At 39.4% G+C, this 15,443-nt stretch overlaps 1 protein-coding gene across 1 annotated transcript in view; it reads right to left on the bottom strand.

Moving 5' to 3' along the window:
* LOC104909724 (utrophin-like) overlaps nucleotides 1-15,443 on the bottom strand; it is a 53,832-nt gene that overhangs the window by 21,976 nt on the left and 16,413 nt on the right. Inside the window, exon 2 of the mRNA XM_019612889.2 lies at nucleotides 8,616-8,677. Coding sequence (XP_019468434.1) covers nucleotides 8,616-8,677 — 62 coding nt within the window. The remainder of the gene's footprint in view (nucleotides 1-8,615; nucleotides 8,678-15,443) is intronic.

The raw sequence follows: 15,443 nt of genomic DNA, 5'->3' as shown, positions 1-15,443 counted from the left end.
TAAGTATTTAGTAAACAGTAGTAGAGTTGCAAATATTCTTTCCCCTTTTTGTGTTGAGGAAGGAGAAATATTGAATGGTGCTTAATGAACAACATGAACCATTTGTCACATTCAAACACATTCCCAGGAAATTCATGGTAACCACTTATTTTAAACTCAGTTACAAACAACATAGTGAGTAAGAACTACAATTTATTATGATTAATATAGATTCAGAATGTCCAGTGCTGCTTCATCATGAGACCAATACATGGGAATTCAATGTGGGAAAATTCAGAAAGCAAAAAGGTCAATGAAAAAAGTAAACAACCATGTCAACAAATAAAACTGTTAAATCCTGCCAATTTCTAATTTAAGACCCTAATCACTGGTTACATAACTTATTATTATTATTATTATTAAAAAGTCATCCTTTTTTCCATTTTCCTTCCATTGACATGGAGGAGTTACAGAAGAACAGACATAACTGTTAGATGTACTGCAACTTGGCAGATGTACTTTGAGTATGCTCTACTCCTTTTTGTACATCTTTGCTGAATATGCCCTAGTGAAATCAATATACAAAACTAATACTGAATATAAAATAAGAATTTACAGTCACAGGAGCAAAATACCTTACAGACAGAATTAAATATCACTAAAGTAATTAAATGCAACTAAATAACTCCAGACTAACAAGAAAAATTAAGACCTATCACTGAGATACAGCAGAAAGTTTAATTCTACCAGGTGATAGACAGGAGCTTAAGGAGTCAAAAAGCTAAAGATAGCTCATTTTACAGAACACCTGAGATATCTGATTGAGTACACATTAAAAAGAGGAAAAACATAAAAGCAAATATCAGACATAGGAAGCCAGTAAAACAAACAAGTCATCAGTAACTCCGAATATTTTCCCCATGTCCTAGAGTTACTATTAATGCGTTTACATTACCTCACACTGATATATAACATAACAGAACTAAAATGAATTTGTATATAAACTTCAGCACAGTAACTTGGTTCCTTTAAAAATAAAAAAAAAGGTCCCGCTGACCAGATAAAGGAATGACTTTGCTTCAGTACCTATACCAGATTCAGCTGTCATGCCTGAGGATGAACAAACAAACACTACAACTGGGATAGTTACCAACTGAGATTGTGAATTACACTCAAAATCTAATTCAAAGTCCAGAGCAGTAACTAAAATCAGCAGTTACAGTCCATATCATTATCACAAGCTTTGAAGTCTTGCATGGATGATGCTGACTGTACACTCATTAGAGTAGAGTTAAGAGAAAAGCAGAAAACCAGCAATTCTCATGCAGTATCTAAATTCAGGAGAGATCATTAACTTATTATTGCCTCACCATCCTTATCACATCTCACAGCCTACTAGAAGAGAAAAATAATTTCCTGCATTTCTTAGTGCCTCCCTCTGAGAAGAGATCAAATAACAAACCACATAAGAAACAAAAGCGCACCAAATAATTTTTTCAAGGCTTTATGTCAGTTCATACAAACAACAGTTCTTTTCCACTCATGTAGTTTCATAGGCTGATGCCTTTTTGCTTTCTTTTGTTTTTTTTCCTTTTTTTAAATAAGACTTGACTACCTTTTTGAGCGAGTCTTAGAGTTAAACTGAGCATTGGTAAACATCAGGAACAAGCAGATCGTAGATTATTTTACTTCCTTGCTTGTACCACAAAGGCTCAACCAGAAAGAGAAGAACAGACTCTCTTGGGTCTTATTTCCCTGGACAGACAAAATTGTCTAATCAATCTTTTTGATCTACCCTCTAGAATATATTTAACTTCAGAATTCTCTTGTCAAAAAAAAAAAAATCAATTCCAAAAGGTCTTTGACTTCAGGTATCCTAGGTCATGTGAAATTAATTATCTTGTAGAGGCATGCTTTTGTCTTTAAAAAGATTTATCACATGTGCTAAGAGCCACAGCAGAGTAACAATATGTCTTCACAAGTATGGAGTCAGACATTTACTACATGAAAAAACAACCCTTGGAGAACAGGAGAAAAAAAAGTAAAGAGCAAAAATGTTGGAAAAGATTTATATAGTACATCATTCAGAAAGTTAGATAAGACTTTGCAGTTATCACAAGAATTCCCAGTGGAGGAGGGAATGTGTTAATTTTAAAGATACATAAAAGTTATCTCATCACTAAGCACTCCAAATAAAAGCCCGCCAGTTTGTCCTCTGCCACCTTCTTGTTGTTTTATTTGGTACTTCTCTAGGAAAGGAGGACATAACAGAGCCCAGGATAACAAATGCACAGAAGCCCTGCACCAAGTGTTAGCGCACACAGTATAAACATCACCAGGGGTTTAATGTTCTTTCAGCAGAACACTACTTTCTTAAAAATAGTGTTTTTGCCATCTGTGAGAGAATTTCCCAAATATAATGGAAGATAATGATTCCTTAGGAAAAAGTCTCAATTTGCCCATGCTGAATGAGTGAACTTCTTCTAGAGTGACAGAGCAAAGTTCCGACAAGCTGTGACAGATCTGATTCCGCAGATCTAAATTAAGATATAGGGCATCATGTTGCTTGTGCTGACTGTGGCTCCTACCTGCCAAGTTCAGAAACAGCACGAGAGTAAAACAAGCAATCCGAAAGCTTGGAAAAGGAATACCTTGGAAAATAGGAACATGAAAGCCAGCAAAGACCCTTTGCCAAGGAATAAAAAGGGCAAAACGGAGCAAAAAGACGCAAAACAAGTCAAAACAAATCAAATCCTGTAAGGGACGAGAAGATCTCGAGTGGCAGATGGAGAAACAAAGGAGAGATAGACCATATCTGCAACTTTGACAAGAAAAACTGGGTCTCACTGGATAAGTAACTAAGTGACAAAGAAGTGGGAATAGAATAGGCAGTACGATTTAAAAAAATCCAGATTTGCCAGAATTTGCTGGGCAGTCAAGCTTTCAAACGCAGGAGGTTGTAATAGTAAGTGAGGAGAAAAGAACAGAGTTAAGTAAATAGGAGCTGTAAAGAAACAGGGCAGAAAAGTCTGTGCTCGCAGGGTGCAAAGTGGGAAATAATACTTCTTGCTGTCTCGGTGTGCCTATAAAATCTAGTAACCTTCTAGAGTTTTTCACACCGAAAGTGTTAGTATCCTACCACTATGCTGTTTGTCAGCTGAAATGTCACAGGTCTGCAAGATTTATCTACACACCCCAAAGCCTGCTGACGTTCAAATACACCCCAATTACAATTATTTTTAAAGCCCAGGAAAGTAAAAATCAGAGTTGAATACAAAGTCTCTGTTCACTCCCACTACTTACTTGCAGCAAATACTGTATGCATGTGCATTATCAAGTGATTTCTCTACCTTCTCCTGGATTAATCTAGTACACAGACCGGATCTGCTCGAAGAGCAAATTACTGCTGTGCAGAAAAAGATCCAGAGGTCTTGCCTTGTTTCACCATGTGGTAAAAGGAGCATTTATTAAGCACAGGTGAATACTGCAAAAAGGAAAAGACTGGCACTATGGATGATAGAGCAAAAATCTATACTGTGGAACTAGTTTCAAGCTCTACTTTTAACCAAAAGTTCTCCTGTGATGCTAAAATTTTTTTAATCTACTTCTGTGAACATTACTGAAAGAAGTGGGGTAGGAACAAGCAGTGATTTCACGGCCAAGATATTAAAGACAGATTCCTCCTGTTTTATAACCTAGGGGCACTGACTAAGGAGCTGTGGATCATCTGGCCTTCGCGGTTTGGGCTGTACCCACGTGTCAGGCAAGCTGCAGCCATCACTGCATCAATTCGCAGAGCTGGTTAGAAAATGCAGTTACATTTCATGGGAGAAAAATCACTTTTCATGTAAGTTTTCCTTGGAAATTCTGGCTTTCTAGTGAGATCTATGATTCAAAGCATAACCTATAAGTAACAAGTAGCTATGTGCAAAAGAGAGAGACCTCTAAAGACCACTTAGCCCTGTCTTTGCTGACACAGGCAACATCTTTCCCAAATCTCTTCCCTATGCTGATCAAGTTCCATTTCAAAATCTAAAATGTATATATTTTAGATGGTTTGCTTCAGTTTGCAGAATAAATTATCTGAGACAAAATAAGACTCAGTTAGAGCTCCAGATTATGTGAAGACATTACAAAAATATCCAACTCTACATATCTAGCCAACATTTGATGGGACACTGAAAATTAGTTTACCTTTGATATTTATAAATATTTGCAGTGGCTGTAAACACAAGACAATACTCTTGCATTGCATAAATGTGTTCTGAAAATATACCCATCAAAATCTACAAACAAGTAAACCTTTCAGTCATCACATAAAGGAAACCAAGGAAGAATCAATGATACTAAAAAAACTCTTTGAAAGAGTAGATAATAGCAGGACAAGGGAAAATGGTTTTAAGTTGAAGGAGGGAAGATTTGAGTTGGATGTCAGGGGGAAGTTCTTTACTATGAGAGTGGTGAGGTGCTGGAACAGCTGCCCAGAGGGGTTGTGGATGCCCCACTCCTGGAGGTCTTCATGGCCAGATTGGATGGGGCCCTGGGCAGCCTGGTCTAATATTAAATGTGGGGGTTGGTGGCCCTGCCTGTAGCAGGAGGGTTGGAACTTGATGCTCTTTGAGGTCTCTTCCATTCTATAATTCTGTGATAAAAAGGTTTAGCAACATCACGTTTACTAAGTTCATTCATGTGGCCATATATTCAGCAAGCACAAAAATATACTGGATAATTGACTTACTGGGCATAATCCATCTTGAATAATACCAAACCTCAGCAGAAAAAAGCAGTACATGACCCTTCTCACTTATGAAAACTTTAGTAGAGCATACAGGGTAAGAACATGAATTTCAGCACTTTCTCCATTTTTGATCTCTCGATTTTAGAACCTGAACAGATTTATTTATTTTAATGTACAGCCATAAATACATAGCCACAAAAATAAACAAAACTAATGCAAGAAATGACATAGGAATAAAAAGGGGATAGGGAATACAACTCTAGTATGTTTAAAGACTATTAACTATACATATAACTAGGCTATTTGACAGTGAAACAGCTAAATCTAAGTCTTGATCAAGACTGGACAGAGCAATGGAAAAATAATAAGGACAAACAGCATATGTATGGCTTAATATAAAAATACGCTGAAATATTCTCAGGCTGTCATCATGCTGGGGGATTTCAACCACCAGGATATCTGCTTGCAAATCAACAGGCCAAGCTACAAATGATCAACCAGAAGACTCCTGGAGTCCATTGACTATAACTTTCTAGTTCAAATATTGGAGAGATCGACTAGAGGTGAAGTGCTGCTGGATCTAGTGCTCAACAATGTGGAGGAAATCATTAAAAGATATTAAGATTGAGGCAGCCAGGGCTGCAGCAACCATGCCCTGCTTGAGTTTGTGATTTCAAAGAATGTGGGACTGGCAAAGATTGGAGTCAGGACCCTGAACTTCAGGAGATCAAACTGAAATTGTTGAATAAGATCATGGACTTGTGTCCAATTCTGGAGCCCCCAACATAGGAAAGATGTGGAGCTTTTGGAAACAGTCCAGAGGAGGGCCACAAAGATGATCCAAGGGTTGGAGCATCTCTCCTGTGAAGATAGGCTGAAGGAAATGGGCTTATTCAGCTTGTTAAAGGAGAAGGCTAGGGGGAGACCTCATTGCAGCCTTCCAATATTTAAAGGGAGTTTATGAATATGAGGGAAATCAACTTTTTACAAGGGTAGAATGGACAAAGGGAATGGTTTTAAACTAAAGAGAGATTTCGATGAGATGTCACAGGGAAGTTTGTTACTGAGAGAATGGTGAGGTGCTGGAATAAGTTGCCCAGAGAAGTTGTGGATGTCTTATCCCTGGAGGTAGTTAAGGTCAGATTGGATGGGGCCCTGATCAAGTACTTGATCCAGCAGTTGGCAACTCTGCCTGTAATAGGGTGCTTGAATTTTATGATCCTTGGCGTCCCCTTCCAACCCAAGCCATTCTATGATTCTGCACTGATATTTCTTTCAATACCAAATCTGTATTGATTCAACCTCTATCAATTTTAGTATCAATATTAGCTATAATTTACAAAACAGCTAGATTAATTTTGTTTACAATTATACTAAAGATTTGTGCTACATGACCATCACAAGCTTGCGAGTTGTATATATTGCTCTTCTAAGGAGCAGATTTCTACAGCAAGCACCGAGGTTTGGCTGAGTTCATTCACTGACTTTAAGTCTCTAACCACTTTAAATTACTTATCCCTTCACTTCATGAGCAAGTACAAGTTGCATTTCAAATTTAAATGTGCAAAAACCAAGTTACTGTACTATAAAATAGAGCAAGAACTTACATTTTGCTGGATAGGTGCCCAAAGTAGCTATCAGTATAGCACACTTGAGCCTTACTACGTTGCACTCACTTAACTACTCTCTGAAGAGAGAAAGGAGAGATATGCTCCCTTTCTAGATCCTTCGTAAATCTATACTGGATTTATTTAATCAAGTTTGGCAATTTTGAGTACATTATGCAATGGCATACAAAAATCCCAAAGTTAGAAAAATAGGCTTAAAGCCTGAGTTACTTAGTTTTTATTCATGTATCTAGATGAAGGGGCACTATAACATAGTTAGCACGGAAGGACAATTAAAATTCTTTGAGTGAACTTTGCATTTTCATACATTCTTTAGTCACTGTTTTATTTTCTGCCACATAAGTCTAATACATTCATCCAACCTCCAAAATCCCAGTCCTACTAAGCAGTTCACTCAATCTAGTTCAGAGAAAAGTTTTAAACAATGCAAAAAGCTTCAATAACAATGTAATTCATCCCTTCCCATTTTCAAAGTATAGTTGAAACTAGACTCTTACAGGAGGAGATTTCTGCTTCACATGAGCAATTTCCTTGTAATTTGAACACTCTAGTTCATATATCTTCCTAAGCCAAGATCTTGACATGGCAAAGTGGGCATGCTCAAGTTTGAATTAGATGTGTGAAGTATGTCCTCAAAAATAAATCTCTTTAATTATTAACATGGCTTACATAGCTAGAGGTACTTTAATGGGCCATGAAGTTACCAAGTTATTCTAACTACTATCTGACCATAGCACCTGGAATTCCCTGCCACAGGGCAAGCAGGATCCATACAAATACATAACATAAAAGGAAAAGCCTTTTAATATAACATATATTTTATATGTTTATATATTAAATATGTTTATATAACATATTTTATATATATATAAAAGCTGAAAACAATTGTATTTATTTCCATAGAAAGCCATGTCTGTAACATGTACGAACAAGCCACATAACACATTCTCAGTATCACTATCATTTCCAAGATCATGCCATCTTTACGCCAAGGAAAGCTTCTTAAAATAGGCTTTCCTTTCCTACCAAGTTTTCACTCCTTACACAAGGCTGCCCTGCCAAACTGCTCCCACAGAACCATTCCTCTGTTTCAGCAGCAAAGGCAGAATAGAGAGCAGTCATTTATGTATATACACTGCTCCCCTAAAGAGGAAGCTAGACAAGTATGCCTTGGATAAAGAGTGCAGCATATCAGCTTTCAGCCAAAACAAACCTAGGCCAAAATGAATCAACCGAGGCCACAAACCTTGCATTGCCTGGTGTCTGATTGCACAGGAAGCTCGGGAGGAAGGTAAAACCTTCTTTATAAGCTGACCAAGAATATCAGAAGGGCAATGCTGCAGAGGCAGCTAATCATTGCCACAGTACTGTCACACTGCTATATTTAAAAAGCACCAAAATATTCCTTCCACACTTGCATCAACTTCCAGGATTTCACATAAGGCCCTATTCAAAGCAGGATAACTAGCAGTTATCCCTATTCCACTCAGCACCATACTAGAGAAAAAGAAAAAAAAAAAAACATGGTTCTTCTCTGATCATAACCCATGTTCCTTTGTATGTCCAAACTGTAAACCAGAGAAACCTCCCACAGGCACCGCACTCTTGGGCAATGCTTTATTTTTCACTATTAGCAGAATGGCATAAAAAGTGGGCTTTAAATAGCATCCCAAAGCAACCACCACTTCCCTTCTCATCCCAAAATATAAAACAAGAACCTCAGTAAGTCTCAAGTCAATACAGAGAATTAAAACAAGAAATGTACAGCATGAGAGCCAGAGAGAATTCAAAATGAGCAAACAATTATACAAAATTTCAGTCAATACTTAAAGTGGCAACAACAGGTGGCCTCAGACAGAGGTTTCAGATGAGCAAAGCTGACTCAGCAGCACAGAGTAAACACAGTGACTGCTGCTCAGAATCTACTTTAATACACTCAGAAAACTGCATGCAAAATAAACTGTTTAAAAATGACTAAAAACCAGACACCACAATGCAGATAACGGTGTATTTTAACAACGACAAATAGAATCTATCATTCTGAGATCTTAAACAAGGCATGCAGTATGTTTGTTTTGTGGGAAATGCTTATGTGTGTGGTAAAAATGAAGAAATAAACACTGTTTTGCCTAGCAGATGTACGCTTTCATTAAATATTTTGACAATTTTACTAGGCACATTCTACAAAAGAGCGAAGTATATTTAACCAATACTGAAATAAAAAAAAGCAATGAATAAAAAAGAATAAAGTATTTTCAAACCAATGTTACCTTGGAAAACCGAGCATTTATCCATTTCGTAAACGTCTTTTTCTGTACATCATTGTGTTCATCTGGAGAGAGACAAGAAAGCCATGAGTGAGAATGTACTGTTCTTCATCTTAGCTTGTTAAAAACTAAACACCACCCAAATTCAATAGCAGAAATATCTTTATCTGTAGAAGACTACACAAAAATTTGGTATAGTTTCAGCTTTGACAGAAATTATTGTGCCTCCTTTACATTAAGCTCAGCTTCACAGTGCTCCCCAGCACTGAGATGGACAACGACACACATACCAAAATCACAAGCTTCCAAGATGGTGAAGAGCAGCAGCCTACAAAACCACAGTCTTTTAAACAACAGTCTGTCAACACTTTATTACCCTGATGCATTACTTCACAAGCTGCTAAGGTCCTTACTGAAGCTTTTGATACAGATAATAGCCTCCTTCAGCAGAGCAGCAAAGCTGCTGGGACAACCCTGGAAGCACTCACGTGCTTACCCACCTCCGGCTTGGTTTTACAGTTGAATCACAAACGAGGTGAATGAACTGTCACTAACCCGTGTGTGAAAGGGCTGGGCAGCCAGGCAGGCATCTACTGGTGCAGCATCAGCATACCTCAGCCTGGGACCCAGCGGGATGAAGAGAAAAGATAGGAGAGAATCTACAGGTCAAAGCACAGGGAGGAGCTGCAGCCTGCAACTCAGCAAAGAAAAGACTGCTTTCTAGACTGTTTTTAACAATGTCATTTGGGAGTCAGCTGTAATTTTAGACATAGTCTCTTATGAGGTGGGTGCTTGACACAATATCAGAATCAAGATTTAAATTCCATATACATTAAATATTTTGACTTTTTCCTGCTCCAAGTTTGTGTTGTGGGTTTTTTTGTTTGTTTGTTTTCTTTGAGACAGGAACGAACTGTATTATTCACTGATACTGGTAGACCAAAAAATTAGCCTTATACAAAATTCAGTCCCAAGTTCTGTCCACCAACTAATAATGCTTCCCATTCACATTAATTGCAAGTACTATCTGTATCGAGTGCATTGAGATATAAATGTCGATCTCTTTTTAAACATAATTCAGTAAATTCCATCCTTCTTCTGAACCCTTCCCCCCTCCCAGAACAGTACATGGGAAGTCTCCTATTCCCCAGCATTATATCAGCTTCAGCTGGCCAGGCCAAGCTCCTGCAGCACCTGTCCCCCAGCTCTGGCTTCCAAAGCTCAGGCTCACTTCAATTTATATGCTTAGACTGTGCATTGCCATAGTATATGTGACATTTACTAAAAATCCAGCCACTTTTCCTGCATTTCAAGAAAAAGTTTCCAAGGGAGAGAGAAACAAACAACAATCCCAGAACTGACACAAATTAACTTGATCTACAGTGGAGGCAGAAGTAATATGAATTTATAGATCCCATTATCTCTCAGTGTCCTTTCTAGTTGAGCAAAGAATGAGAGTCCTCACTACCCTCATCTCGCCGAAGCAGTCTTGCTCAGCAATAAAATCAACAGGTGATACTTTCCCACTTAAACTACACTTCCACATTTGCGTTATAAAAACCCTCTGAAACTAGGATTTTTGTAATTGGCCATTTTAGCTAGGGTCATGTCAAGCTTTCTGCTATAAATCACTGGAAAACAATCTGAAACCAATATAGTGCTGCTTTGCTAACAACAGCAAGAAGGTATTTTATCCCTCAAATTAATTTTCTTTAGATTCCTATGAGTCTGTAAAGTTAATCTCTGGAGGCTGACATAAGGATTCAGATAACAAATTAGCCAAAAAATAGTATTACCATTCAGTGAAGCACATGGTACTACACACCATTTTTCACACAAGACATTAAAAATGTCAGCAAGTTTTAGCTGAGTGAGAAACAAATTTACCAACTTGCTAAAACACTTGTGTTTCCTTTCACAGGAGCCTCACACTGAATAGAACTGCGGAGCAGCAAAGGACAGAGTGTGGGCCAACTTTTACTTCACCATCACACCAATTGTTTCCTCTGAAAAAATGTGGCTCTACATGCCCTCCAGTCACTTAATGGGCTTTTAACAGCTGATGTCAGAACAGTTTGTTCCTTTAAGAGGAAGTAAAAAGAAACCAACACACACACAATATTAAACTCTTGTGATGACAACAGAAGGAAAAAGCTTCCAATTCTGGATGTTGGCTTCTGTTACACAACATGATGCACGTCTATGCAATAGGGGTACTCCCAAAACAAATAGCTCATGTGAACTAACGCCCTAACTCTGTCCTGGCGGTTGATCTCCCACAGTAATCACGTTTACAGTCTTATGTACCTCCTCCACTCTGAGCACTGTCCCTTAATTCTACTGAGACAGTACAATGTGCAATTCAGGTTCAAGCTGTTACCTTACAAATATGTTCAGGAGCAAAAAGGAATCCAAATGAACTAAAAATAGAGAGGTAAAAAACAAAAACCTCACTGGATTGTGCTTTGCCCTTTATTTAACCTCTGCTTCATACTGAGAGTCAGCTCCATTATTTCCCCAAAATGCATTATGTGCTTACATGACGAAACTGTGCTATTCAGTTTTTGAAAGACAAAAGTTATCGCACCCAAAGTAGCTGGCAGAGCAGCGCTGTGAGGAAAGTGCCCTGTGGAAATGAACAGACTGAACTAGATAAATCCTGTGTTTCACTTGCCAACCAATGCAAAACAAATTGCCAACGGTCAGCTCACATTTTAAGACTTAAGTTTACCTTCCTCACTTCTTTATTTAAGTTCTCACTTAAGTGTAGAGAAGGAATTTAGAAATAAAAGAAGGAATTAGCCTGCGGCTTCCAGTTAAGGCACTAGGAATGTAACAAAGTTAGAAACAACCCTTTGCCTATACCTCTGGGCAAGCAAGAGTATCTATCACAAGGACGGCCCCACCCAGGACTAGCACATCTGACAGGCCCCGCATGAGCAGAAGAAATCGGTGTTTCTATTCTTGCGTGCAGGATTTTTTTGACTGAAAATCTTGAAAGTAACCATCCTTTTGTCAAAGCACCTCAGACTAATTCACATCTAAAGACATAAAAATAAGCATTGACGATTTGAAGCTGGAAACCAGAGTAGTTTTTATCCCCGCTAGCAAGAGACGCAAAGCAAATCAAACTACAAAAGCACTGGAGTTCACAACCACATGGCTTAAAGAAGAACTTTCAACACTCAGCAGTGTATACAGGGCCCTGACTTCATTATAACAGAACAAGCTTAATTAGCAGCTCTTTCCTGTGTTGTCAATGCTTTAAAAAAAACAAAAAAGCAAAACTTAGGGTTGTTGTGCAGATCCCCTTCTCTTGCACCACCATTAGAAAACAAATGTATGCAGTAATAAGCTATTCACTCTGTAAGTTTCTGCCTTCCCACTGCATCTTCAGTCCCCACGACCAGTGGCCAGCACAATGGTTTTCTTCATTCCTTCCCTCACAGCAAATTTCAGCAGTTGGGCAAGAACTCAGCTGTAACAATGGTTCCTCTAAAAAAAGAGTAATGGCACCTGCAACAAAACGCAATTGCCCAATTCATAAATTCTCTGTAGAGTCCAAACTATGAAATAAGCACTACCAAAAGAAACACAGATCAAAAAACCTTACACCTCACTCCCTGGTGTTTCCCAAACACCAGCTGAAACAAAGCACTACAGAGTAGTAATGAGGAACCCCTGTGGTTTTCACTCAAGTGTGCTGTGAGTATAAGCTAAATTGGATTTACTTCACAATAAAAAAAATCCCCCAGCAACTGATAACTAAGAAGAAGGAATCCTCACAGCTGAAGCAATATTAAAATAGCTGTTCCCATACCTCCCAGCAAAAACAATCCAACGCTCCATGCTGCTGGCCTCAGCACATTGGAATGGTATTTAAAGAGAGCACAAAGCTCTCAGACAGAAATAATGCTGCAACACCACACCACAGGCCTGCTCAAACTCCCATGCTCACCAGCCAGCCACCTGACTGCTTCCATGCCATGATACTGCAGAACCAAGGGTTCCAGGCAAAGCATCCCCAGTACATACACAGGGCTGCTCTGAAGGGCGCATGACAGCTTTCTATTCTCAGTGGGACGAAAGAGAGTGATAGGAGGCCAAGGTGTAGGTGGAAAGGGCTGGAGAGGAGAAGGAACAGACTTTAGGCCCACTCCCTTCCCAACCAGGCCTCACGGGTCAGCCCCAAGCTGACCCAGTTTTGACAAATTGTGCATGCTGACAGTGGTAAGCCAGCTACAACTGAGAAAATAGAGACACTGGGGTGACAGCAAGCAGTGTGCTCAGAAGAAAACTCCTGATTATTCAGGTAGAGCTTTCCAATGACATATTCCCCATTCTGGTCCAACAGAACTTTTAGTCAAGCTAACCAGCACCACCTCCCAGTAGAAGATCACCCAGTGCAATATCTTTGGATGTGATACAAATGCATTTTGACACACATTTCACAAACAGCCAGTGATCACATATCTGAGTTAGAAGCTGGAAAAGTTTCCACTAAAAGCTTAACATTTTAGAGCAAGTTTGTTAAATTTTCTTACAGCAATTTGTTAGAGTAAATCATATATCAGAGCAAAGGGTTTCAGCTACCAGCAAAGAGCACTGCAGGGGGAAGAAAAGACTAAAATAAAGGTGTCTCAAATGCCTTTATAATGACAGCCTTGGATAATATGGGCCTGTAGGTATCTTAGGACAAACTTCACTCATTGAGCCAGAAAGATGAAGTTTCTCTTATCACCATGACTCAAACTGGTGACAGGGAAGGCAACTGATGTCATCTACCTGGACATCAAGGCAAGGCCTTTGACATAGTCCCTAACCACATCCTCATCTCTAAGTCAGAGAGATTTGTCCAGGTGGAGGCTGGTAACAAGCAGTGTCCTCCAGGAGTCCATCTTGGGTCCAGCACTCCTAATGAAACAGATGATAGGACTGAGTACATCCTCAGCAAGTTTGCTGATGACATCCAGCTGAGCAGTGTGGTTGATACAGCAGAAGGAAGGGATGCCATCCAGAGGGACCTCTAAAAACTCAAAAGGTGAGCCCTTGTGAACCTAATGAGGTTCAACAAAGCCAAGTGCAAGGTTTTGCACTAGGGTCAAGGTAATTCCAGGTATATAAACAAACTGGGAAAATAACTCCTTGACAGTAGCCATGCTGAGAAGGACTTAGGGGTCCCAGTTGATGAATGTGACCCATCAGTGTGTGCTCGCAGCCAGGAAAGCCAGCAGTATCCCAGGTTCCATTCAAAGAGGAGTGGCCAGCAGGGCAAGGGAAATGATTATCCCCCTCTACTCTGCCCTTCTGAATCCCCAGATGGAGAACTGCATCCAAGTCTGGGGCTCCCAACACAGGAAAGATGTGGAGCTTTTGGAGTGGGTCCAGAGGGCAGCCACAAAAATGATCCAAGGGCTGGAGCATCTCTCCTGTGAAGACAGGCTGAAGGAAATGGCCGTTCAGCTTGTTAGAGAGAAGACTGCAGGCAGACCTCATTGCAGCCTTCCAATATTTAAAGGGAGTTTATGACCATGCAGGAAATCCCCTTTTTACAAGAGTAGATTGTGATAGGACAAGGGAAATAGATTTAAACTAAAGGAAGAGAGATTTAGATGAGATTTCAGGAGGAAGTTTTTTTACAGAGAGAGCAGTAAGGTGCTGGAACAGGTTGCCCAGAGACCTTGTAGAAATCCCATCCCTGGAGGTGTTTCAGGCCAGATTGGATGGGGCCCTGGGTAATCTGATCAAGTACTTGATCTACTTGTTGGCAACCCTGCCTGTGATAGGGGCACTGGAACTTGATCCTTGGGGTTCCTTCCAACTCAAGCCATTCATGATTCTATGATCCTAGCCAGCACGGCTGGCACGTGGAAAGAAGAGGGAAAGGGGAATAATTCCTGACCAAAATCTGGCAATTTAGATGTTTCTAAGCAAACAGAATGGCATCGAAAGAGGTGCAGTAAACCAGAAGGCATAAATAAGAGAGTAATGAATACAAACTACATTTACTACAGCTCATTTTATTAAGAACACAAATTAGGTCTTTGTATTTCTGAATGGTTATGAACAAAATAGAATTACTTTCTACAAGTTCATGTTAGCCATCTGCTCTTTCTTCTCCATCCAAATTAGAACTATTATTAGGCTCACTTGCATTTGTGGAGGTGATTCACAGGATATAAGGTCATAGGGATCATTGTGAACATCTAGTACAATCTCCTGCATAACACAGGAGCCATTCCCACAAAAGATCTATCTGCATACCAGAAGGCATCAGACAAGACAGATGCTAAAGATCCCGCACAAACCCAAGCAAGCAATACTGCCAGGGCAGAAAAGCAAGCCAAGCCACAAACTGTATGCAGATCTCCCTGTCACTGACAGCAGTTTCAGAATGAACCAACATACCAAACAACCTTTTTTAATGGTCATGATACAAAAGACTTAATACCATTTTCCCGTTATGTCATTCCCTATGACAAAATTTCTTTAAAAAGAATAGCAATCTTGCACATAAGAAAAAAAATATTTTTTCAAAAGTTTTAATAATTGACTGGAAAAAAAAATAGATCTGATGTGGCAGCAGGAAATACAGAAATATCCCAGAGACAACTTCTCAGAAGTACTATCAGAGATGCAATATACTCCATGTGTTGCTCTTCACACTCCTGGAGCTCTGCCCAGAACCCACATCATTTGTGCCAAGCCAAGAAGGCTGACTTGCAGTTAGTTTCAGATGACAAAAAAATAGCAGCTGGATAGATTAATGTTCTTTTCTTTGACAGGCAGGTAAGGACAAAAGCACAGTGCAAAATTCTCATTTGAAACAGG

This window comes from Meleagris gallopavo, chromosome 2 (genome assembly GCF_000146605.3).
Source record: "Meleagris gallopavo isolate NT-WF06-2002-E0010 breed Aviagen turkey brand Nicholas breeding stock chromosome 2, Turkey_5.1, whole genome shotgun sequence".
In the NCBI taxonomy this organism is placed as follows: domain Eukaryota; kingdom Metazoa; phylum Chordata; class Aves; order Galliformes; family Phasianidae; genus Meleagris; species Meleagris gallopavo.
This window is presented reverse-complemented; position numbering and strand designations above follow the sequence as displayed.